This window comes from Mytilus galloprovincialis, chromosome 14 (assembly GCF_965363235.1).
Source record: "Mytilus galloprovincialis chromosome 14, xbMytGall1.hap1.1, whole genome shotgun sequence".
In the NCBI taxonomy this organism is placed as follows: domain Eukaryota; kingdom Metazoa; phylum Mollusca; class Bivalvia; order Mytilida; family Mytilidae; genus Mytilus; species Mytilus galloprovincialis.
Genome location: NC_134851.1, coordinates 30,717,798 through 30,745,783, shown reverse-complemented (window position 1 = coordinate 30,745,783; position 27,986 = coordinate 30,717,798). Strand labels below are relative to the sequence as shown.

Genomic DNA, 27,986 nt, shown 5'->3' with positions numbered 1-27,986 from the left:
TTTTAACTAAGGAACGATACATATATCAATACTGTAAATACGGTCCTATGCATGCAAGCATAACTGCAGTTTACATAACAATTAAAATGACTGAAATTTATAAAGATTCTTCATACAACTAAAAAGAAATAGCTTTTTGTTGCGGAACAGGTTAAGTACAATTGTCAAGTTATGAAAATTTGACCCGTCCTATTATATAGTTATCAAAAGTACCAGGATTATAATTTTATACGCCAGACGCACGTTTTGTCTACATAAGACTCATCAGTGACGCTCAGATCAAAATAGTTAAAAAGCCAAATAAATACAAAGTTGAAGAGCATTGAGGATCCAAAATTCCAAAAAGTTGTGCCAAATACGACTAAGGTAATCTACTCCTGGGGTAAGAAAATCCTTAGTATTTCGAAAAATTCAAAGTTTTGTAAACAGAAAATTTTTAAAAATGACCATATAATTGATATTCATGTCAACACCGAAGTGCTGACTACTGGGCTGGTGATACCCTCGGGGACGAAACGTCCACCAGTAGTTTTGTTGTTGTTGCCTTTGACCTACTTTTCATGTGTTTGAATTGTATTGTAACAATAAAGACATTAGAACAAACCAAACAAATACCATAAATCTTTTATCTTTTGAAAAAGCATGTTTCACTGTACGAAGGTTCGAGTTCACATCGCATGATAAGTGTGCGCACGAGTTCACATTAAGTAACTGATTTTACACTGAGTAATATGAATATTTTGTCAAAGTTTAAGTTAATGGACCTCGAAAATTTGCATCGTTTTGTGTGCATCGTTGTGTTGGAGAATTAAGAGGTAGGGGTAAAGTGTTTGAAAACAAAAATATCTAAAAAAAAAAAAAAAAAAAAAATGTGTTATGAGCCAAGAAATATTTGTTTGTTTTTTGACAATTAAAGGGAAACAAAATATTCTACTTGATTTTGCCTAACATATTTCTTGTGCTTCTTAGGTGCATAGAAAAACAATGACCGTAAATAAGACACACCCACTCAATGTAAAAAAGAAGCATTAGTTCATTGTAATTACTTATGACTTAGGAGAGCTAAACGCAACATTATGCAATAAAAGTATAGTAGCCAACAAAAGTAACACTAAACAAGGTTGAACTTAAATTTTCAATAACGACTATTAAATACAAAAAAATGTAAAATTATCTTATGAAAAAGCATTTATTTGCAAATCAAATGCATATGATTAAAAGAATCTGACCAAATTGAAAGTGTTATTGAACACAGTGGTCAAACTTATTTAGTGGAATATGATTACAAAAGCTGGTACCGAATTTCAAAGATTAGACTCAAGTATCCAAATAATGAAATGCATTCAAATTTTAATTTCTATGGTTATAGTTGTATGTTCCAATATCGTTTTTCGAATTCTTGGGTGGCAAATACGATCTTTTTGATTGATGATAAAAAAAATCACGTACTTGCCCTAAATCAATGATTTTGATGAAAAACACTCTGTAAATAAAACATCAGTTCAGGAAATATTTAGGTACAGTGTATCTAATTTATTTATATTTAAATAATACATCGTCTTGTATCGTTATTTTTGTTGATTTGTAATTTATGCTGTTTAGATAAGCTATCCTTGAAAGGTTTTAACATGCCTTTCATATTTTGTAGTGTTTATACACGATTCGCTACCAAAAATAAAGAATACACCCTATTTATGGTTGAGTCACGGAATTTGGGATTGATAGTAGTGAGTAGACTCCCATGTAAACATATGATTTCCTTAATAATGACTAATTGAACATGTCTGGATAATGTTTGATCATGCATTCAGAATTTATAATGCTTAGCAAATATGTATTTTCCAGAAAAAAACCTCTTTCCTTTCAAAGGCACAACATTATAGACTTAATGAAACAAAATCCGATCGGTCTTGCATGAGTATTGAAATAAGATATCGTCAATGGTGTGATATATTTTGGATCACCATCAGTGAAGAGGTAACATTTAATTTTGATTTAAACAAACAAGGCATGAACTAATTTAAATGAACATAAATGCCATGTTAAGTGCGCCTTCATTTAAAATTCGCAATTTATGTCCAAAAAGAATGTGAGAATAAATGATATACTTATAACATCTTTTTTCAGCAAGGTTACAATAAAAATGTTCATTAATGCCATCAATACTAACTGTTTGGCTGTTTAATATTTTTACACATATAATATTTAAACTTACCATTTTTCCAATCATTATAACTTTTGGTCCAATGTGTTTTGAAACGAGGAAAAACTGCATGCTGTTGATGATAAATAGTCCTAAAGTAAGTGAATACACCATTCGAGCATGAAAGAAGTCATTAGCAGACAAAGTCAATCGCAGCAATACCGATGTTATAAATAGACTGTACATCACAATTTCATAAAATGTCCAAAATGAAAACCAGGTCATCAAATTCCAGGACACTTGCTTGATACCTAAAGCCTGAAAATATTTATGTATTGAATAAATAATCGTGAATCAAAAACAATAAATACATTGTCAATGCGTCAACAATCATATATACATTTAAGCATATGCATGAGCAGACAGCGATGTTGCATTAAAATACCGTATAGCGGGTTATTTTCGGGTCTGTAAAGTTTTGCAATTTTCATTAGATAATGAATATGATATATTGTGGTGTTTAATATATTGGTGTATTCATCACTTTTATCAAAATCTTATAGCATGTTCATTTTTTAACTAGCGGACTTCTTTTTGGCGATTTTTTTCTGTCTGCGTAAACAAGCGAAAATATACACCCCGCGATGATAACCCGCTAAACGGTATTCATTTCGCATGGGCAATTGTTGGATCTATTATGATCTACACAAATTTTGCATCACTGTTTTTAAAAGATAATCTCCTTTGTTTAATAAACACTATTCGCACCGTACATAACGTTTAATTCAAATTCAATTTACTGGAGGGTAAACAAAGCCATTGGTTTTACAGATTACGTGTCTCTGTGGCAAACTCATATGATTGGATTATGTAAGCTTTTCCCTTAACACACACGTTTCTATTCGACAAATAGTGAGTTCGTAGCTGAATTTCTATTTTTTGTTTGTTTGTTCTATTGTTTTGAAGCACCCGTAAACTTAGCTCGTAGTTGCCTCCTTTACAATAAGCAACAACGCTATTGTGTCGAATAAATGCACACCGCAGCAGAGGCCAGTAACATTCAGGGTATATTTTTAGTTAATATATCGGGTAATTGTTCAAGGGCATAGATGCAAAAACAGAACAACAATTTTCACATACGGAAAGATATTGAAAAAGGGAACAACTGAAATACAAACTCGACGATTTTTCATTTCCTATTTTTAATTTTCCTTTTTTAGACAGCGATGTGCCTTTGGCTCCATCATACAGTTTTTATATATTCCAACTCGTTCGGTATGCCCTTGTGTGTTCTGATGTCATAGATTTTAACGAACGTAATCAATGCATCACTTGGAAATAATGGTGTCAGGGATTTCGATATCATAAATTACTTTAAACCTTTACTAAATTCTTTCAAAGATACAAGGATTTGATTAGTAAATTTGGCTGTACCTGTAGAAAACTTATTAAAAATGGTATTTCACATCCTACATTTTACGGTAATATTGTACTTGAAGCGAGGAAATCACTATGTTATCCGTGTAAAATCATCCAAACCTTTTAACAAAGTAAAGGTTATCGTTCCAATATTGTTATTAGATCTCTGAATATAGTTTACATTGGCACTTATATCGATATTAGCAAATTAAAACATAACTAAATTGTATCTTTTTTTGAGGCGGGATGTATAGAGACACACACACGTTAATTTGATTCTCTAAATGAGTCTCTCCTCACTATCCTACTACATATTTATTTTTGGCATTGCACAAGATGTGCATGTCTTCTCTGACTGTTCGTTACGTTAAAATATTAAATCCCTGGGATGTGTTTTAGTTCAATTTAGACACTGACGCATGCGTTTTTATTATTAACTGTTTTTGGCTTTTAACTAGCTGTCAGTAACTGGGAGTACTCTCAAATCGTGTTTTCTTGTTAATTCAAACTGTTGATACTTTTTATAATGTTTTTTTGTTATTTTATATTAATATGGATCTTGTCTATATACCAGCTTTGATTATTTGGAATATCTTCTAATTTACATTTGGATATTCTCCTTAAATCTGTACAGGGAAATTTTAGCTACAAAATGTAGCTCTAATTGTATAGTTGTATTGCTGATATTCACCCAGATTTGTATCTAGAGTTAAATCATGTATTTATATGACAGAACTTTCTTGGTATTATTCCTAATCACTGGAAGAATTTTATACTAATATGTACATGAAGTAGTATACCTAAAACGACAAAGTTAATTTTCATTTACCTGTAGATATTATTAAAACCGTTTTTTTTTGTCAAAAGTGATTATTTTCGAAGGATTAAATATTTCGCGGTGGTGTCTTGCCATGGCTTTGTTTTGACTTGTTTGTTTGCTTTTTGGCTTTGAATGTTTGTCCTTAATATTTTATTAACTGTGCATTTGCATTCAGGTATCGAAGATCAAATGTATTCGTTCATAGTGTATTAATTCAGGTTTTATGATTGAGTTAATCCTTCCAATTGGTATTTCATCGTGTGTTTTTCTATGTTGTGATGTTATGCTATTGTTTCAGAAAAGGGAGAAGGTTTGGTACCATTAAAACGTTTAATCCCGCTGCTTATGTTTGCGTCTGTTCTTAGTCCGGAATCTGATGTACAGTAGTTGTCGTTTGTTTATGTAATTTATATGTGTTTCTCGTTTCTCGTTTTTTATATAGATTAGACCGTTTGAATGGTTTTACACGTGTAATTTTGGGACCCTTTATAGCTTTTTGTATGGTTGAGCCATTGCTCCGTGTTGAAGGCCGTTTATTGACCGTTAATGCTTTACTTTTATAAATTGTTATTTGGATGGAGAGAATCGGCAACATAAATACAGGATACGTGTTATAGGGAGGGACACATAATGATTTGCCAAATGATACCTGCGAAATGAAACGTTGACAAATCTTGGTATATATTGGTTTGTTAAGCTATTTTTATTTTGTTAATCTTTCAAAATAAATTATTTTATCACAAACCTGTCGTATTTCCTCTGTTAAAGTAGTTACTGCCCACGCAATAACCATATACTCCATCACAGAGGGATTTTTCTCTGGAATTGGATATAAATCTGTCAGCACAAACATGCTGAATATCACAAGCATTGCCATGTATGCTAACTGTTTAAAAAGAAATACAAAATTGTAAATGCCCAAAACATTAATTCAATTATCGGATGGAATAACATGTCGATGGAGGTAAATGAAAAGGTCATACTGCTGCGCGCAAAACCCGAATATTGTTTTACATTAACGCACTTCCGTTAAGTTGGTTAATAAATATCCTTGATAATGCAATTGAACTTGAAAACGTACATTACGCAGTGTCTTTTATCATGAAACAATAGTGCATGGTTTAGCAAGCCAATATTGCATATTATATATTACAAAAAAATCTTAGTATTCCTCTTACACGTAGATTCATGTGATGTGATAATTAAACATGTTTATAGTTGTAAGTAATCCGACTTTAACTTGTCCCTGGAAAAATTCATATTAACGCATTTTATAGATATTTATCTTTATGATCCTCTAGATAAATTTGTGTTGTCGTTTGTTTGTTTAATAAGTTGAAGCCTCTAATATTGAAAATTGTTAAATCATTTTCCGCTTTAAATTCTCCTCCGCATTTGATATGTGTGTTGTTTCATTTTATGTGCTTTTCATTTATTGTAATAGTACTAAAAGCACAAACACAAATGAAAAAACTTAATTAACTTACAAGAGAAAACACAAATTTTATCACAGGCGAGTTGTAAAAGTAATATAATTTTCTCATTCTGTTCCGCCATGATTCAGTAGTTTGTTGAGGTGTCATATTGGATACATTCTGAGCCGATCTATTATCTTTTATCCTCACTATTTGCATTATCAAAATAGGAATAAAAGCAGCAGTGACTATCTGCAAAGAAATAAACATATTGGTTTCGAGATTTGGTTGAATCTGTAGAAAACTTATTTCAAACGGGAAAGCACATCGGAAATGATCATTTATCATTGAATATTTTGTTTATTGGTATTAGTATTGATGTTCTTATCAGTAAATCAAAAACAAACTACATATTGTTGCTATATACAAATACACATTCATGCATATGCAATCTGTCGATATCTGTAAATTGTCAATGCACACAGTCATGATATTATCTGACTGTTTATGACGTCTTTGACTGAATCAATTTGATGTTGGGTGTATACTGATTAATAAAAAGGGGCGATAGATACCAGAGGGGCAGACAAACTCATAGATCGAAAATAAACTGACAACGCCATGGCTACAAATGAAACTGACAAACAGAAAAATAATAGTACACATGACACAACATAGAAAACTAAAGACTTAGCAATATGAACTCCCACAAAAACTCGGGATGATATTAGGTGCTCCGAAAGGATAAGCATATCCTGCTCCACATGTGGCACCCGTCGTTTTGTTCATGTTATTACACACCCGGATAAAGTGTTTATCGGTAAGACAAATTCATGAAAAGGAATAATTTAGTCTTAGATGCATGATGTGTTTTATTAATTAAGTGACTTTGAACTAGCTGTTAGTAACTGCGAGTACTCTCAAATCAGTACTAAGTTATTTTTTTGTTGATGGGATATACAAGTACCTGGCCATGTCGTCTCTGTGTTTTTGTTAGATGCATTTGTATTTGTATCCATTTGATAAGTTTAACCTTTTTTAACTATTTTTATTGTTCGTTTGGATGGTGTTCTGTTACACCACTGTCAAATGGGAGAAGGAGGGTAGGAATCCCGTTTACATGTTTAACCCCGCCACATTATGTATGTATACGTATATTCCAAGCCAGGAGCCTGTTATTTTAGTGGTTGACATTTGTTGATGTGTTTTATAATTGTTTTTTTTTTCGTACATTAATAAGGCCGTTGGTTTTTCTCGTTTGAATTGTTTCACATTTGTCATTTCGGGTCCTTTTATAGCTGACTATGTGGGATGAGCTTTGCTCACCTATAGTTGGTAATTTATGTGTTATCATAATCTTGGGTAGAGTCGTCTCATTAGCAATCATACAACATCTTCTTTTTTATATAAACAATATCTTAAAAACGTGAAATGTGTATCGAATTAAGTGTTTCAAGGAGGAAAAAACAGTTAATAAAAAAAAAGTACTCATACACAGGCAAATCAACAGCATACGTATCAACCGATTGTCGGTACCTAGAAAAACAGATTGCATTTTCACGTATATTTAATGATCTATAGTTACAACATAAATATTTCAATAAATGTGTATAACGCCAATCTCAAGTCGATTGTGTGTTCTAAACGATTGACTTTTCATGGCATTTAAAGACCAAACCACCTTTTCAGTTCTACTAATGATTTGTTCTTCAGAATTTGTCTGGAGGTATTGTATGACTTTGCAGAGAGGAAATACATAGTCACCAACTTCGTTTAGTCACTACAGCAACTGCATTATTGTATTTTCCCGGAAGGTATACGTAACACTATGCTTGATTGTTAGCTTAAAAAATTAAAAAATCCTTATATCAAAATTACAATTATAATTTGTGTCTCACGTTAAAAAAGACATGTTTTATCCATCAATTAAACAGTCTTGTTGTTTTGATTTTTAAATGACATGATTATTTTCATTTCTGTCAAAAAATAACACGTAGTATTTAAAAATATCGACCAGTGAATTCTCCAGAGTTTTAAGAAGGTTCCGGGTGCAATTTTTCTAATAAAGCACAACACACAAAGAATATGTCGCACCTTTCGAAAAATCTTTTTGACATTTGATATGACGTCATAGTTTAAGTTTCCTGCATTTTATGCTAATTAGAGGTCTGAATTCAGCATTTATGATACTAACAATTTTCACCTGTCTTATTTCCCGTTAATACAAAAGATCACATGTAAGAATCAGCATCTCATGATGTTACGTTCCTCAATTAGTCTTCTAAAATACGTTGTGTTGTAATGCAAACTTGATTAAAATAACCCAATAAAATTGTGTTTTTGCACTTCCTCTCTCTCATAGGAGACACTGTAATTATGTTCTCGAAACAATATAACATAATAGATTAACAATGTAACCCGTGTTGCACATTTTGTATAAATCCAATCGCACATTTTGTATAAATCCAATGGCTGGTTTCTTTTGGTTTTTAAAACGTGTTCAAAAATATCTTTGAGAAATGAAGGCTTCAGAGCTAATTCAACATTGGACACTGCGATTTTCAATATAATTAATAGCACAGTAGATTTCAAACAACACTTGGCGGCCAATTTGACAGCCTGACATATGCCCTGTGTCTAGGTGCCCCGTAAAACATCATGAAAAAGTGTAATATAAACGAAAAGTAGAACAAAAAAATAAGTAATACTGGGTTATTTATGTGTTATTTGTCTATATCATATTTTATATGCAGTTGTGTGTTCTCTTGTCACTTTAGGTAGTTCGCCCGTCACTCAGCGCACTTTTCAGCGAACTCCTTTTACTCTATTATGTTGACATACGAACACAATTAAGAACAAACTTCACTATATCATGATGTGCTGCTATTGGTTCAAGCGCATCAGTATTTTTCAATCTAGGTTGTTGATTAATATTTTCTCGTTTCTCGTTTTTCATATAGATTAGACAGTTGGTTTTCCTGTTTGAAAGGTTTTACACTAGTTAATTTTTGGGCCCTTCATAGCTTACTGTTTGGTATGATACAACGACTCTTGTTGAAGACCGTACTTTGATCTACCGTTCCAGTAGTTAATACTGTCACTATTGATATAAAGACATTCATACAATAAGAACAATACACATACAAAAACTGTTTTCTGTTTTAAGGTGAGATGTTGTCTCTTTGATTTATTCTTCGGTTTTAAATGGTGTTTTTATTAATGCTTTATTTTTACCTTTAGAGTTGATGTTTCACTGAAAATATGACCCTTCCAAATCTTATTTAGCTTTGTTTGACATGCAGCATGTCCAATAAACTTCATCAGTGCAAATTTTTCACTGATTTCAAAAACTGTTGTAGAATTATATCTTTTTACTTCTGTAACCAAAAGTTGTCGTGCGAGCGAGTTGTCCTTCCAATACATTTCTGTCATCACACTGTAGGCAAGGTCTTCGTAAAATCTGAAAATATATACCATACTGAAACCTAAATGGAAAACTGATTACTGGCCTCAATTTAAAAAAAAACTGCTAACTATCGTCTTATACAAACACCATCGTGGCAAAGAAACGTCAAACACTAAACATACACATTTCAAAAAGGAAAATTAAGTGCTGCAACACTAACCCTATATAGGCCAATAGATAATCCTCAAAATGGGTTTGTTTTTAAACAAAAACTGAGATCCAGCATACCCCCTTCATCGCTGTAGCTTTGCGTTGTTTATCTTAAAGAACATTTCTCAGAAGGCGTTTCATACGGACACATAACATTAATTTGTCATAAATCAAGATTACCCTAGTGTCGTTTATGTTTTAAAACTGTATAAACAGAATCTAAGCCAATTGACATTTTGTTCAAAAAGACGCATAGTACGCTACTTTAATGCATCTATCTAACATACGTCTATATTAAATACCATTCAATAGCTTATCGTCGGCTCTTTCTGTTTGACCTGTCGTCAATTATTCGTACGGTGCATGCAGGGGTCGAAATTAGCGCAGGTCTGATGGTCCGAGACCAGTAGAATTTGCGTCGGACCAGTACATTTTATCAGCTGGTAAATGAAGGGATTTTATTAAAAAAAATATTTAATCAGACAAATAAAGCAAAATCAACTTCACCGTTACAGTCCAACTATATTACATTACCGCATTTTAAACGTATGTTTTTCTTAAATTTAAACATATGTTTTCATATGTTTTGTTTAAATCAGTTAATATCATACACGTATTGCTGAGATTTTCTCTCCATACAAAACGAACAAGTTATTGCATTCAAAGTATTCGAATGTACTTATTTGTATTGTTTTTTTTTTAAATTAATTTGGGTTCTTGTTAAATTGTAATTGGTTTTCGGAATAGACAATACTTCAGACCAACTAAAACTAAGTTGGCAACCAATTTATTAACGCCAATTTTATGATATATATATAATTTGGAGTTAAGTATGGCGTTTATTATCACTGAACTAGTATATATTATATATTTATTTAGGAGCCAGCTGAAGGACGCCTCCGGGTGCGAGAATTCTCGCTGCATTGAAGACCTATTGGTGGCTTTCTGCTGTTGTCTACTCTATGGTCTGGTTGTTGTCTCTTTGACACATTCCCCATTTCCATTTTTAATTTTATCATAATATTACCAAACAAATTATCCTGGTCTTTCTCTAAAGTAGCTGGTTTCTTTTCCTTACTTTTAAAAATAATTCTTGAAGACGAATTGTTGTGTGACACCTTCACCTTAATGTTAGTCTTGACAGCTAAGTATTCTACATGTAATAATTTAAGTATGTTGTTTGCAAGTTCCAACAATTTCCTATTTTTTTCTACAAAAAGACTCATCAGTGATACTCGAATGTAAAAGGAAGAAATGCAAAATATTAAACGAACTTGAAGATCACAATTCCGAAATACAGCTAAAGTTATGCATTCATGGAATATACAATCTGAAGTGTTTCGAAATTGCAATGTTTTGTTATTAAACAGTGAATGTATAATTACGAAGATGTCAGTGATAATATATGCCAACAGTGTTGATTACCTGGCAGTTGATAGCTTCGGGAGGCAACCCCCACTAGCAGTGTCATCTACCTTGGCTAGTCAGTGGTTGTAAATAAATTCACTATAGACATGATAGATCACAGGTTTAAAATTTGACAGTAGACTCTCTGTTTGTGTGCAATACACTTTACTGACTCTCGAATAAAATATGTTTAAATGTTAAAAAAAGAAGAAAACGTGGTTTAAGAGCTGGATCCACCGTTCTGACTTTGTTTTTGCAAAATATATCATGCAACTTTTCTATTTCAATTTTGTGTACAAGAGATTTACATAGTTTGATAGGGTTTCTACTTTGAAAAGGCACACATTACTTTTTCAGTGCCTTCTTTCGAAGACAATGCACGATGTAGTCGAAGAAACCAAGCAAACATATTTGACCAACTGTTTAAAGATAGGTACATGCATATTTTTAAATTCATCTTTTCAGTAATCACATCGATAATTATAAATATTTTAAACATGGTATACGTATGCACATTATTAATTTTGTTGATGGGCTAGCTTAATAATCATGTATAAAGTCATTTACTTTTTTTCAAATAATGATAATGAAATTGCAAACAAAAATAACAAGTTCAGACTTAACAAAATTTTTAACAGGCTGTAATAAAACTTCATAATAGAATATTCAAGTTAAGATCAATAAATTTCATTTGTCATTTTTTAAAATGTGTTCTAAAATTGATTACATACAACTTTGTTTAAGGAACGACAGCTAGAACGATATATTTTTGTAGGTGGTGCTTTTGAGCAACTTTAAGGGTTGTTTTCATGGCTACCAACTTGTAAAATTAGAAATCATCCGTATTTGATCTATCATCGTCTTTTACCAGAAATTGCACCGTATGACCAAAAACCAAATCAAATAAACACAACATTGTCTTTAATTGGCCTTTTTAAATCGTTTAAAAATTACATTTATCTTAAACAGTTCAATCTATTTTATTAAAAACCTGCATATGTATGTCAATAATGACTGTTGGTGTTTTATACCATTTTATTTCAAATAATTTCCACAAATACTAGTTTATACTTAAGTCATATGTTCTAGGGTAATGAAGCTATCAAACTAATCAATCACAAGCCTAGCTTGTCAAATATTTTGCCTAGAGTAATAACTATCGGTATATAGGGTAACCCTTGTAATATCGATAATGATACCTGCCTTAAATGAATTGGTTTTCTTATAATAAAAGAGAAAAAAATCCTTTTGATTTATGTGCTTTACAATGCTTAAGATCAAGGTACACATTTGCTGTTTCCGGTATTGATTATGTTATTTATAATTCTAAGGAGAATACACAAGTTTATTGGAAGAAAGAAGGCTTTAGTTTTGGGAGTTTTCCCTTTTTATTTAATGTTTATGAGCGACGTTGATTATTTTGACGTTGAATACTGTGACATCAATCTCGTATAAATAGACAAATATTGATTCAAAAGATATTCGAAAGATAAAAAATATTGAATTTTGTTTCTTTAACTTAGTATATTAAATCAATGTCTTTCAAATATCGAGATTGTATTGCCAAGGTTTGGAATGTTTGGAAGGTAGAAATTATACATGGTCTTGATCCAGTGGTTTGTCTTTATGATTTTATATATATATATCTTTTCTGTTAAGATTACCGAGAATTGTAATAGTATTTGGGCTTCTTTCGTTCAGGTGTTAACAGGTGTGAAAATTGTCTGCTTGTAAATTGACCATAAATTGTGTATTAACTTCAAAGTTTTTCTTGAAATTTGGATATAAAGTTTCATGGATATATGACAATCATTCTATATGGGCTGTTATGCAGGGAACACCCAAAAGTAAGAGGTCTAGATCTTCTGAAGGTGAGACACCCCGCCCGCAAAGTAAACAAACTAAAATGGTTAATCAAAATGATCTTATACCTTATATTGCATCAAGTGTTAAGGAGATACAAGAAGGGCAGGACAGTATGAAAGGTATGTTTAAGTCCAAAATTGAGGGCACTGAAATCTGATTTTTATATAGATATGGCAAGAGAATCTACACGTATAGACGAACTGGTGAATTCTGTTTAACTACTAACTACCCGTCTCGGTCAATTGGAAAATGATATACAGTCTGTATGTAATCCCATGAATGACGAAAATGTACTTAGCGGGCACGTTGATTCTTCGATCGGTAATGTAATGCGAAGTGCTCGTGTATTAGACCCATTAAATAACACTGATGTAACGGTAACTATCAAGAATGTTCCTATTAACGAGGAAGAAAATTTATAGACAAACAAACATAGACGAAATATATTCAAAACTTTGCGATGTCATAATCGATGAGATGTGTGATAAAATTCCACGTTTTAGTACAGTACAAATACACGAAAACGCCTTAAAATGAATAAACCGAATTGGAACGACGAACTCAGATTATTATGGAATGGCATGCGAACCAAGAAAAATCAGTTTTTAGAATTCAAATGAAAAGCTAGCGTTAAATCAAAACTACGACAATATTTCAAATCTACACAAACTATATTCGATCGTAAACTACGAAAATGTGAAAGACAACATCGACAATCGTTTTGTATTGATATAGAAATCATGACTACGAAAAACCCAAATGAATTCTGGGAAAAAATTAAAAGGCTAGGACCACGAAAAAACAATTTGATTCCAATGGAAGTATATAATACTGAAGGTGAAATCTTGATTGATGAAATTAGGGTTCTCGATAAATTGAAATCCGACTTTGAACATTTGTATACTAATGATAAATCGGAAGAGGATTTAGGGAAAACGGTACTATTTATTCTACCATAGGCGACAATGTGAACATTTTCTAAATGTACCACTTTTTAAGATAAAAACCTGGATAAAACAGTTATATGTTGTGTTAGTACTTTATTATTCTGTTTTAAAAATTAAAGCTAAATAGTATAATGACCAACTTCCAACGGAGCTTGTTTATGTTATCCATGCCCACCGTCATTTTGCACCAAATTTATGAAATTTTGCAAGTCTTTTCGAATAATTCTCTAGAAAATATTTCAATAGGTTTTAAAACTCATATTGTAAATATACACACTGCAGTTATTCATAGATAAATAAAAAATATATGGTACCCTTACATCCAATCACAGCGCTCCTAATTTGACTTCCTTCACCTGCCTTGGGTACACAAAAGGCCAACCTAATGCTGGGAAAATTTAATACTACCGTTTTCCCTATAAACAGTGAATTTTATAGGTATGCATTATCTCATAAAACAATATTGGAGGATATAATTTCGGATCCATGACAACGAAGAATTAAATGGTAACATAACACTTGAGGAAATAGAAACTGTAATCAAAAGTGCGAAAAATGGAAAATCAACAGGAATTGATCAAAAACCGTACGAAGTCTTAAAATTTCCAAATGTCTTACAAGTGATTCGCTCTCTCTTTCAAGTGATTTTTGACAACAGTATTTTTCACATTGAAGGATCCTTTATCTGACCATCGTATTCCTCTTAATTATCGAGAAATAAGCTTATTGTCTTGTATATCGAAGCTGTACAGTGCCTTCATAAATAACTGACTATCGACCTAACTAGACGAGAACGAGGTTCTTTTCTTGCTGATGAGCAAAATGGATTCCGGAGACATCGTTCTCGCGAAGATCACGTCTTTTCTCTTAGTAGTGTGATTAGAAACAATGCTAATGTAATTGCAACATTTGTGGACCTAAAGAAAGCTTTTGACTTTGTGGACCGAGCTTTGTAACTTTATAAGCTTTACTAAACAATATCGACGGGAAAATGTACAAATCTATCAAAAACATTTATATTTTTTAATAGACTTATAGGTCCAATGGGCCGAGTGTACAAACATTGTATTGACACATATTATTATTATACTGTATATATACACAATGTCACTATAATAAACAAATTCGTAGTATACCTCTTTGATTTTACAGAAACCTTCTGATACTTTGAAAATACACGAAATGATGCAACAAGCAAAAAGTGTATGGTCCCAGAGTTTTATAAAAGCGAAATATTAGTTTGATGAAAAAAAATATTTGTCCTTTAAACTTTACGGTTTCAGATATTCGCGCTTATCAATGAAAAAAAGATAGCACGGCCAATAATGTTATAATATTCAAAAGAGATTGTGTTTGATACAAACCTTTTTTCGAATTGTCATAGGAAAGGAATTAGGTAATTAATGTCATTTTGTCTTCACCATGTTAAACATTGTAGTCTACTTGGGTAAAATCTAGATTATCTTCTGGCAAGTAAATATGGGTTGTTTCCAGAATTATATAACATTTTTTCTCGTTTGGTAGTAAGTGTTGTTTTGGATAGCTGTCTCAATGTAGTATACTCAAAATGTCCATGTACTCATCAATAAAAACTGTAATATAGTTTACTGTCACGTGAGTTTCTACTCACCGATGGCTTGCCCATAAAGCTACCAGCTGATCCGTGTGTTCTCCGGCAATGGGATTTTCCGAAAGCCTTTTAGCGAGTGCACTTGCATATAATGCAGAACCTGAATGAGAGATTGAAATGTATTAAAATATATCCGTATCACACATCAACAATAAAAAAGATGTACACTTTAAAAGTATATAATATAGAAATATACGTTTACATGCAATATATCAATCATGATTGTATTCAAGGGAGAAGCAAAAAACGAACTTACTGAAATATATTATTCTTTATGATGATTATTTCAATGTTAAAGACCTTCGTGTATGCAACCCTTTTTGAAAAGTTTATATGTTTTATCTTCAGATAGTTATTATTAGTTCTCAAACATCGTCAACTATTAAGAGTGTTTTTATTATACTAAATTTGTATTAATTTGAAGTGAACCTAAACAATGAAGGTAGTAAAATAAAAAAAAAATTGAATGTTATGCTTGAAGCTTTGATGGTAAAACATGAGAGTAAAGATATAATATTATCGACACATGCACGTTTGCATTTGATCATTTTAGTGTAAATCTGCATTCTTTATAAAAATATCTTTGGATGACTATGCAAACCTACATATAAAGTCCTTGTCTTCTTTCTTCCAAAATAACATTGCCAATTCTCTTCGGTCCATGAGTACTGCCCAGATGAACAGGTGCTTGAAAATATCTTTTTCCTGAATCTCTTCTTTTTCAGAATCTGCAATAATGTCATCATCATCATTGCATCAGTTCAAACCAAAGTACATAATTTTTAGAAAAGTCTATCCTAGAACTACTCTAAACAGTTCTATATTAAAATAATTATAGGAGTGTTTAGACAAGTTGAAGGATAACACTGTCCGAAAAAGGCCAAGCGTAGAACAAAGAAAACTGCTCTACGGTTAAACAACTTAAGTAAAGACCTTTTTCTAATCGTGGTTTCGAGCGGAGGTTGTTACATTAAGTGTCATTGGATGTCATATAAAAAGAACAACAACAACGTAAACTATATTCAGTGTTAGAAAAGGAGATACATTTTCAAAAAGGACATTTAAACTCAGAAGTAGAAAAAAAAAAGAAAACCCCTAAACAAAGGTTATACAAACATTTGACAAACGCTATATACAAAATTGATTTCAACATCTAAGCAACACCAAACACTCTTAAAACCGTTGTTGACCTTCTACAAATTGCATGGTCGGACCTGTTGCAAGATATCGACTACTTCATTACTTGTTTGTGCTTTACTCTGCATTACTCTGTGATGAATGTTCTTGCGTGTGTTTCTATTAAATGGTGTCTTTTAAGTGTTATATTATTTAATATTGTCATGAAGTGGGATGTTTGGCTAGCCATTTAACCAGGTGCAACCCACCGCTTTGTCATAGAAAGTCCTGTACCATCTTGTAAAGTCCATTAACACACTCTTGAATGTAAAAACATTAAAGGTGTCAACAAGAGTTTGTTTTACAAGAGAATGTTTATTCAACAGATAAAACTTAATTAAAAAGATAAATAATTACTATAGCATGTATAGCTTCCAACAAAATATGAATTATGAATCTAATGTATTCAATGAAATCCATATTTGAGTCATTTGAATGAATTAAAGGAATCTATACTTAGATTATATCTACAAAATAATCGTTAACATGATGTATAATTTCAGCATCCAAAACAATTGCTGGAACATACATTGTCGACATGTGCATCTGATAAAATAACCATTGTACGTTTGATAGTATTTCTCCTACATTGCTTTTTAAATTGTTTTTAAAATTATTGTTTTTCTAAATTAAAAAAAAATGAATTTAGTCACAACAGAAGGTATGTAGTTTGGACTTTTAGTCAACATTGGAAATAATCGTATTCCGAAATGAAGTTTCTAATACACCGTGAATTCTAAACCAAAATCAATGTATAATTTAAAACCAATTGTTCAGAGAACAATTAAAGGTCTTTCCGAATCAAATTTCAAAGATATTGAAAAGAAGTTAGTTCCAGTTAACTCAAAGTTAAAATTGGAATTTCAGTCATTCACGTTTATTTATACTGATGCGATTAATAAATGGTTTCCTTATACTTTTAAGTGAAATAAGGAAGATACTTGAATGATATCCATTCCGGTCTCAAATTATAGCTTCTTTCAAATAGATTCCAAAAATATACAGTTACTATAAATGTAAAACTTTGATACTTGGCCATTTCCGGTTTATGGAACGGCAATTCTGGTATTTAGTTTATGTATGTGTATTAACAAAATATATTGGTTCTGAGTATTTTTGAGTAAACAAAGGCAATCATGACTACTTTCTGTTTTATTAAGGTCACTTCCGGTTGGCATTTACCAAGGTCATATGTCACCCAACCTTTTTTAAAAAGGTCATGTGGATGATACTGAACCAAGTTGAAGTAATAATCAATTTACCTCATATTAAGACAATTCAGGGGCACTTACTCCTATAAGATGTCATTAGATTTTTTCAGACCAAAAGTTACATATCTTCTTTACAATTAGGCAAACTGTTTGCGCTTGTTCTTTCATATATATCTTGTGTTAGAGGAAATGCAAAAACAAAGGAAAGTCAAAATTGAGAACTTGACCTTGATCTTTGACCTCATTTTCTAAGTTAGTACCTAGGAGCCTCAAATACAAATATAGGGTAATACGGCTAACAGTTTATGAGTGACAAAAACATACAGACAAAGGTTTTGGTAAAGGTAGTTAACTCCTATAAAATTCCATCTAATCGCTTTGATCCAAATTCGACAAGATCCCGAGGATGTAAAGAACAATTTAGAAAAATTGATTTAATCAATATCTTTTTTTTTTGTTACAGAAGAGATAAAACACTTGATAAACAGTAAATAACAAGATGACTCTCACAAAGATAATTGTTCGGCTTAGCAGGGTATAATCTAAAAGAGAAAAGACTGTACGATACAATGAAAGAAATATCTATAAGCGAAAAAATGCGAAACACATATCTATCTCAAGAACAAAATTTAACAGAGGATTAAAATAATTATAATATTGATAATATTAAGAACAAATACAATAGACCTGTCAATAATAAATGAAAGACCTTATTATCAGGTCAGAAATTTAAGCCATAAATGTCATTGTTAGGCAAATTATAAAGTACACAGCTCAGATTTTAGACGAATTGATTATATTTATAAGTATCTTAAATTCTACTTTGACACATTAATTAAATTTCATTAACGGTATCTAGGCTTCATCCTAACAGTTTGAACAATCTAAACAGAAAGGTGATCTAATCAATTTTTAATAGAAATATTGAGAAAGGATTTGTTTATCAAGATTTTTCTAATGTGTATTCACTTCTCTTAGATTTGCTAGACTAAAGCTTTCTTGGATGTTTTCTATGGTTACTCATGTAAGATATTTTGCTAAAAATATATTTAACATGTTGTATTTATTGCAATTAAGTATGTCAACCACTATTGATAACACTATCAAACATTGTTGTGTTTGGGCAAGCTAAAACACGATTCCAGGTAAGGAATTTCCTCGCTATGTTGAAGACTTATCGGCGGCCCTCGACTGTTTTCTGCTCTTTAGTCGAGTTGTTGTCTCTTTGACACATTAACCATTTACATGGCCAATTTCATACTTGTATTATAAAACTTTCAAACAAGTACAAATACTTATAAATCTTACAAAATAAACCATACTTACATGCAATATCGTTAATGTAATGCATTTGTGTTTTATCAATGAATACTCTGAATAGTGTGCCTGATATTCATATAATGAAGACTTAATCTTTCAATCAGTTTAAATGAAGTCTGGAGCTGGCATGTCAGTTTACTGTCTGTTGTTATTTATGTATTATTTTCATTTTGTTTATTTTCTTTGGTTACATCTTTTTGACATCAGACTCGGACTTCTCTTCAACTGAATTTTAATGTACGTATTGTTATGCGTTTACTTTTCTACATTGGCTAGAGGTAAAGGCGAGAGTTTAGATCTCATGCATATGTTTAACCCCGACGCATGTTTGCGCCTTTCCCAAGTCAGAAGCCTCTAGCCTTTGTTAGTCTTGTTGTATTTATAGTTTTAGTTTCTTGTGTACAATTTGTTGTTTAGTATGGCGTTCATTTTTACTGAACTAGTATATATATTTGTTAAGAGGCCAGCTGAAGGATGCCTCCGGGTGCGGGAATTTCTCGCTGCATTTAAGACCTGTTGGTGACCTTCTTCTGTTGTCTGTTCTATGGTTGGGCTTTTGTCTCTTTGACATATCCCCATTTCTATTTTCAATTTCATCTTAAAAATTCAGGACAGTAATTTTTGTAATCCAAGTATCGCTATTTACTACTCGGTGAAACCTAGCTCTTACCCGGTATTTCACACTGGGCAGTGCATTGTTCCTAAATTCAGAGTGTTTGCCGACCTTCCGTACATGTAGGTGCTATTAGTCTAACTTACATGTCTCTACATTCAGTATCTTCTTGACATGCACAATTTACCTGCTGTAAAGGGCTTCATTTCCCGGCTTCCGAGTATCTCTATCACTGCTTTATTTACCATTTCGACAATGTTCCTGTTACTGGATGATTCGTCTAGCTTAAATACCAATTAAGCAAAAATCATAAACATATTGTTTATTGTACAGATTATGAGTGCTGTCGTTGTTTATAATCTTAACAACATAATATATTGTCATCTGTTTTTGTTCATTGATTAATATACACCTCATCCGGGATATCGTTGTACCATATTTAGACAATCACAATCTAGCAACTAGACGAATATTCATAAACGATAATGTTAGGCCACTCATATCATGTTTTGTTTCAGATTCTATACGTCAGGAGGCAATTGACACTATTCATAGGCCACCCATGTCAACGGATATGAATCCCAGTGAGCATGTATGGGATAATATTGGTAAAAAAATCAACAGGGTTCAAGCTTTTCTGAATGTACAGGATTTACGAGCAGCTTTAATTAAAGAATGACAAAGAATTCCTTTTAGCACATTGCGACGCTTAGTTGACAAGGGGTAAATAAATCGCTGATAAATTCTGGATGATGTGTATTGCATACACTTGTCGTTTCATTGTCAAAAGTACTATATAATACCTCGTTGTCATCGTTTCAGTGTAGCAAGTTTGAAGAATATTTTCGTGTCAATCAGGATAGAGGTTAGAAATGTCAAGATAGTTACGTATAAACACTATGTTTACCTAATGTCTTTCATAAATGGTTAAATGTGACCTACAACACATTATAGAAGCAAATGTATGTAAAATGTCAACATCAGAATTTAGATTTCCAACTAGGCAACTTGTGCTACGCTGATCATTAGATTTAAAAAATGATAAGATATCTTCGAATACCATTAAACGCAGATAAAAAGTTGTTCATGTTATGTTTGATTGTAAAAATTATTAAATGTCCTTTGCTGGTTTGCAAAATAATCATACAATTTAAATACTTGTTTGTTTGATTATTTATAAAACTTTAATGTAATGATATTTACCTTATATATAAAGTTTCCTGCTTGGCAACCCGTGTCCTGAAAGAACACAATGTATGTTCATTCACCGACTACAAACATGGTTGTTTAAACACTCAAAAGACCAAATTGAAACAAGTTTTTATACAGATCGTTCCTTACCTATGATGTATGCACATATTGTTAGAATCAAATCGCTTTTTTTTTTTGCTAAGCCAATGTTTTTATTTAGATATGTTTAATCTCAACCTTCCATTGCGTAGATACACACCTTGAGATCAAACATAAACAGTACAACACTTATCCAATTCCCTCCGCATATTTAGGTATAAAGAACCTGGCATGACAACCAGCAGTTATTTTCTTTTTGATACACTTTGACGTCTTAATTATTTGGTTGAACGTTAGGAAATATCTAAATCAAAGATGACACTCATATATTCAATTCCTAACCAAATTTTTTGTAATTTTTTTTTCTCGATTATAACATTACTTCTAATAACTTTCACTTCTAACGGATGAGACATTGATTGCAACATGGAACATGAACTTCCTTTCATTTCCTAATGTATTTGGTTTGCTTGGGGTGTGTCCCAAGTATCCGAGCAATGCTTATAAATTGTGATAATGACTACTTTTTAGCTTATATATCTTTTCTGTGAGTGGTTTACTGATAACATGATGGCATCAATGAAATCAAGTGATTTTTCTTGACGGTTATTATTAAACAAAATTTGTAAGAGGTGAAACTATACAAAGAACATTATTCATGTTATTTAATATAAAGTTGTGCATGTTTTGGTGAAAATTATTCAGAAAAGAAATATAAAAATCATAATGTGAATAAACATGATAAAGAGTTAGATGTGTCATGTCTAATATATGATCTTCTCTAAATGCAATACAATAAACATGTAACTTAACATGTAAAGCTAGACAAGATAAAGAGTGTTTGATCACTGAGTTCATTATAATAATATAAATGAAGTAGTCCTTTCGCATAACTCTTTTTCTAACAATTCTGCGTATTTTAAAAATTAACAATCAAGAATAACACATTTTAAAACTAAGAAGTGAAGTGGGGAATGTTTCAAAGCGGCAACAACCAGACCATAGAGTAGACAACAGCCAAAGGCCACCAATTGGTCTTCATTGTAGTGAAAAACTCTCGCTCCCGTCCCTTAACAAATGTGTATACTAGTTCAGTTATAATGGACGTCATATTATACTCCAAATTATACACAAGAAACTAAAAAGCATATAGACTAACAAAGGCCAGAGGCTCCTGACTTGGGACAAGCCATATTAAGAACATGTATGAAAAGTTTAAAATCACGAAAATATTGAACTCCGAGGAAAGTTCAAAACTGAAAATCAAAATCTCAAACACATCAAACGAATACACAATAGTTAAAGTTCTGACTTAGTACAGCTACAGAGAAATATGTTGGGTTAAAACTAGTTTTATTTCTACCTAAACCTACCTGAAACCGACCCTCATTGTCAATTTCTAAATGTAAGTGAGCCTCATGATAATAAAAAAAACAAGTTGGCAAGAAAAGGATCACAATTGGTTTTATTGGAATGCCGACAGTCTGTTGAAAAACACTTCCTCGAAACGTATTAAATCATATTAGTAATGTCAGTTTTATGTGTGAATCAGAGTGATACTTTACAAAGAAGAATTTATCCCTCCCTAAGACATTATCTACATTGGCCATTATTTTTTCATAAAACAATGTAATACCAACTATTTCAATTTGTCTTTATTATGGAGTGTGGAATACTTGTGTAATGTGTAAAAAAGTGCACACGAACTAAAGAGCTTTGTGAACTTTTTGGTTTGGTATAAATGTCGACCGCGCGTCAACCATTTCAACATTCTCGATATATTTGAGTTTTAAATCAAGCGGTTTTGTTTTTACAAAGAAGGACTTTTAATAACCTTAAACCATTTAGAAATGTCCAGGGTAAAATTCCATTCATGACCCAACATAGAAAACTATATAATAAGCAATACGAACCTCACCAAAAAAAAGCAATACCAGCTCTTTCAATTTGTCTTTTAGTTTGGAATGTGGAATACTTTTGTACAGTGTAGAACAGTCAAATGTTTTAATACTATTACAAGGTGAAAGAGAGTTAGATTGTCTGTACTCTAAAAGATCTTTGGATTTTTTTAGTATCCACATCTGATTCGCGCCACCTCTAGCATAGGCAGTTTCACAATAAGTTTGAAGCCTGTCTTCGATTGATGACAAATAAGTTGTTAACAATTGAGAAAGAGGTTTCGTGGAGCACTTGGAAGACCCAGCAATAAAACGTTGTTTGTAAGGACACTTGTGTAGTTTCGGTATGCAATATAGTGATGGAAGATCCAGTTCTTCATCTTTGGTTGAATAATAATTAATAAAATATTCACATTTAATAATCAACGGATTTATAAATGAATGGGCAAACTTATTTCTTTTAGATATGTAGGTAGTTTACTCTTATCAAACCATCCAGGTACAGGGTTACAGAGAAAATAAAACAAATATGATACATACAAACAAAAGTGCATTAAAAATGCATAAAACTTGGGATGCAATTGAAACGGAAAATAACGATAACTGAACTTTTTGAAAATGAATGTAATTATAAAAATTGTAAAGTACACTTTAAATCAGATTATGTAATATAGTGATGTATTATTATCTATACTTACCGTATATAAGTTTTTTAAATGATGATTCAAAAAAACTTTATATAGAGTTTCATTCTGGATGTATTCAAGCACTAGACGAACACAATCTATTCTGCTATACACCAATGAATTCCTGAGTAGTTCCGTTAAAGAACTCCTGGGATCTTTAAATTCTTTCTATAAAAAAATCTTTCGTTAGAAAATGCAATCAGATACATGCACAAAAAGCTACGCACAACCTAATGGTAATGTGATAGACACCAATTATCGTGTTTGGCATTATGTTTAGCCACACTTTTTGCAATTTTAGGTTTTTCGCAGGTAAAATAAGTTAGATGATAACCAGTTACTTTTGCATGTAAAGGATTGACAATTGAAACTAAGAAGACAGAAGAATGCACACCCCACTAAGCACATCCAACTAACTGTCCTGTAACTGTTACGGTTTAGGTTCTGTAATCACATAGAGATGCATCTCTCAAGATTGCAAGTTGGACTAGGTAATCACAATACAACACCTGATAGCGGATTAATATTTAACATAACTTCGAGTGTTTCTCCTCTTCGTGTTAATGGAGGACAACGCCAGGTCGCATCGTTGAAGGACCATTACCATCTGCATACATGATCCATCAATGATCACGAATTTCAATCAGATAGAGCATGCTCGGGAATGTTATGCCATCGTCTTCATGCAGTCGAATATCGTACATATAGTTTACATCAGTCATACGTCAGTTGGAATCATCATTGTATAACGAAGAACTAAAGATATTAAAGCAGGAATTATGAATGCAACACAGTAATGAGGCTGTCGTATTTCACTCATAAAATTTTGATTCACGAACGTCTCAACTGGACTTTAAATTCAAGCTTCATTTTAAATTAAAGTCAGAAGGTTCATATTTAAAATAAACATGTTTGAGTTTTCGTGACATATCAATATCTTTAATCTTGTGATAATGCGTATTAATAATTAAATTTAATTGTTATTGACAGTGTGATGTTATCAGTTTAGATAACTAAAGTCTTTGCTTTTTACATAAACATTAATTTGATCATTTGATTAAAAAGGAACACAATTATACTGAACCCCGATTACAATTCAAAACGAAAAGTAATCAAATGGCAAGACATATCAAACGAATGGATAAAAACTGGTATATTCCTGTCTTAGCACAAGTATTATATTCTTCGTAGTTTCAAATCATTTGATTTTGTCCCTTTTTTAATCTCTGTAATAAATGTGAAAGAAGTAGACAGAGCAGATCTGTGTTCATACTGTTGTTTTTATCAACGCAGACTAATTATATCTATGCTAATAAATGAAAAGAAATCATTGTGTGTATCGCTTTTCCGCCTTCCACAATAAATTAATTATTATGACGCTGTGTTATATAGGTACCATGCCTAGTCGCTTTTTTCATCTATTCTTATGACTATTCAGTTTAAGTTATTTTTCGAGAAAAACGAAATTAAAGACGTCCGGAAATTCTTTCCATCATCAGACACACGTTCAAGTCATACAAAAATTCCAGTTTTTACCTTGCAAATAATGTTCACGGGAACAGGACAATAATTTTCGCGTTGGTAGAGACTCTCTGTATTGTATAGTAGTGATTGCCATGCAGAAAAACCTTGAAATTGATAGTAAATAGCAAAAACACTTTATTTATAGTATACGTATGTTCAAAGTATATAGAAATGCGAAAACAATGGAATTGAACAGAAAAAACTTTTGGAAAAATGGATATTGCTCAAAAATCTCCAAGTACAAATGTACCTCTGAATTTTGTTGCTTTTTCTGAAATTCTCCAGACATAAGATAGTTTACATAAAAACTCTCTCTACAACCGTTTACATACTTTCAACCAAGCTCTAAATGCCCGTAATGTCGCGGATGTGTTAAACATGTTTTTAATTAACAAGAGGACGGGAGAATAGACTAACCGAACCATGTCCATTTAAAAGAAGATGTGGCTAGATTTCCCATGAAATTACTCTCAACATACTCTCAACATACTCTCAACAGACAAAATGACACTGAAATTGGCAACTATATTCATCGTTTGGCCTTTAGCAAAAAGCAATGCCCATACAGCATAGTCAGGTATAAACGGCAGCGAACAAGATGTATATGTGATACCTTTTTTCATTTTCATTTATTATGACTGGATTGAGTTGTCTCATGGGTACTCAATCAACATCATCTTTTTTTTCATTAGTTTTTTCACATGAGTTTCGACGAATGAAATCTCAAGTAAAAAGTCAGTGTAATTGTTTTATCATTAAACAACCTCAACTGAATTCTACATATCGAGTAGGATATATTGAGAGGAAAAGCAAATCGGATTATTCGACGAAAAAGGATTAAATAACCAGATTACCACGTTAGTCTAAAACCATACATAAACACGTAAAGAATGAGTTAAAAAAAATTACCACGTTAGTCTAAAAACATACATAAACACGTAAAGACTGAGTTAAAAAAAAAACTATCCAAAAACTGGCGTTATCGGAAAATTAGCAGCTCCAGTCTTTGTTTGCTTTATTTAAAACGAATACCTCTAAAATATTTAACACATCTCTGTTTTCTAACTTAAATACTTCTTTCTCTGCAATGTCAGGTCTGTCCCATAAATTCACATAATGTAGTAATTTCTTTGTTAGTTTCACGTCAACTTTCGGGTCTGAAACAATAAATCATACGTAAGGTTCAAGTATGTATAAAAAATTAAACAAAAACACAACTCAAACCGTTATGTATCATCAAATCCATTTTTTTAATGGTAAAAACAAAAGGAAAATACCAAGTTCCGAGCGAAATTTAAAAGTGAACGTCCCTCAACAAATGTCAAAGGCAGTAATGTCAAACACATTAAACGAATATATTACCCCTGTCATATTATTGACTTTGATACAGGCATTTTCTGAAAAAGGAAAATGATGAATTAAACCTGTCTTGTTTTACATGTAGCTGACTTTACCTCTAACTTGTATGTCATTCGCTTTTAAAAACACAGCACCAAAGAAAACATGAGTTGAAATATTGAGCAATATCAAGTAAAAGATACGAAAAATCTTTATGCACACACCAAGAAGTCAAATGAAATGAAAAGGTAAAACGTACATGATATGCCAGGGCAACAGCTGATATTATGGTATCCACCTTCGAACCATTTTTTTTAATTGATCAAAAGCATGTATCCATGAGACAGTTGGAAGAAAGCATATTTCATAGTTGTGAATACATTTAATTCGAAACTTATTTTAAAAAACATACCTGGTAGTTTTGATTCCTGCAAGTAATGTTTTCTTCTGTGATCTAAGATTATAGGTTTGAATTTTTATTTTCACCTAAATCATGAGTAAACATATTTGTCAAACATCTACTTGTTTTCTATTAATACAATTGATTATTGTTCCAATGTTTACAAATAAAGACAGCTGTAGTATAGAGCTGTTCGACAATCGTAATAGATTGAGAGAAAACAAATCCGAGCAACTAACTAAAACCGAGAAAAAGACATCAAAACAAAATGTATAATAAATTGTTATTTGCCAATGAATGAGAAAAATTAGTATATCAAGGCTAATAATTTGGTGAAAATAAAGAAAGGATGTTAACAGAACTGTATGCTTGTGTAAGTAATTGAATAACATTTTCTTCAAGAACTGCATTGATATCAAAAATGGTTCCCACAACATTTGCAATATTGAACACTAAAAACTATTGTGTTCATTGAATGTAATTTGTTTTTAATGTCTTATTATTTCTTTAATTTTGCTAATACATTAATTTGAAGCAGTTTCATACAGACTTCGTATATCATTTACGCACAATATATCATTTGTAGATATAAATATTATTTACTAATTGATTACCGTGATAACAGACTTACTTTACTGAGTAAATCAAACCAAACATAGACCGATACAAATATCTAGTCAATGCACACAGCTTATATCAATATTCTGTCTTGAGTAAGGAAACTGGTAAGTAGGAGGTTTAGTTGTTTAATGTTTATCTTCTTTAAATATTATAATGGTTATGCCCTCTGATTTGCCATAGGGCAATAGTTGCATCGCTGGGAGAATAACATTTCTATTCCAGTCATGCCCAGTCAATAAATATACCTTGTTCAGTTGATGAGTAACGTTTTGAATAATTGTATAAACATAAAAAATATAAATATACGTGGTACCAAACATCTGGTGTTTTCCATATGTTCAATGCAGAGTCGACTTATTCAAGAGTTTGTCATAAAAAAGTATACTAGATGAATAACAAACCTTCATAAAATGACTGGAATATTATATCTTGAATAGTTCTTTCCAATGGGTAAGTGGTATCATTTACCGAGTGCACAAAAATCTAAAAAAATGAATAATTTTTAAACATTAAACAGTTTTTAAACAAATGTGCACAAGATGGTTCCCTAGTTGTCCACAGCTGCCTATAATTTCATTGCAGTTGATTTGCAATTTTCCTAATTTCTAAGTTAATAATAAACAGTCATGGCAATTAAAATAATCTG

The 27,986-nt window shown here is 31.7% G+C and overlaps 1 protein-coding gene across 1 annotated transcript; it reads right to left on the bottom strand.

Annotated features, from left to right (window-relative positions):
- Window positions 1-81: 81 nt before the first annotated feature.
- On the bottom strand, window positions 82-27,811 carry LOC143059430 (transient receptor potential cation channel subfamily M member 2-like). Its single transcript, XM_076232922.1, has 13 exons — window positions 27,742-27,811; window positions 26,732-26,773; window positions 26,014-26,138; window positions 23,470-23,625; window positions 20,787-20,822; window positions 19,771-19,867; window positions 15,869-15,991; window positions 15,264-15,363; window positions 9,032-9,257; window positions 5,870-6,049; window positions 5,128-5,268; window positions 2,216-2,461; window positions 82-90 (listed from the first exon to the last, which is right to left on the bottom strand). Exons 6-13 carry the CDS (start codon window positions 19,829-19,831, stop codon window positions 82-84), a joined length of 1,086 nt encoding a protein of 361 aa, XP_076089037.1. The 5' UTR covers window positions 19,832-19,867; window positions 20,787-20,822; window positions 23,470-23,625; window positions 26,014-26,138; window positions 26,732-26,773; window positions 27,742-27,811.
- Between the last annotated feature and the right edge of the window lie 175 nt (window positions 27,812-27,986).

What these genes read in the sequence shown, in the direction of transcription:
- LOC143059430 (XM_076232922.1), bottom strand. Translation starts at nt 19,831, where the DNA reads ATGGTAAATAAAGCAGTGATAGAGATACTCGGAAGCCGGGAAATGAAG. An exon ending in GTGAAACATCAACTCTAAAG is followed by an intron (nt 6,050 to 9,031) that starts GTAAAAATAAAG and finishes ATTTCTTTGCAG; the next exon opens with ATAGTCACTGCTGCTTTTAT. An exon ending in TAAAATTTGTGTTTTCTCTT is followed by an intron (nt 5,269 to 5,869) that starts GTAAGTTAATTA and finishes CTTTTTAAACAG; the next exon opens with TTAGCATACATGGCAATGCT.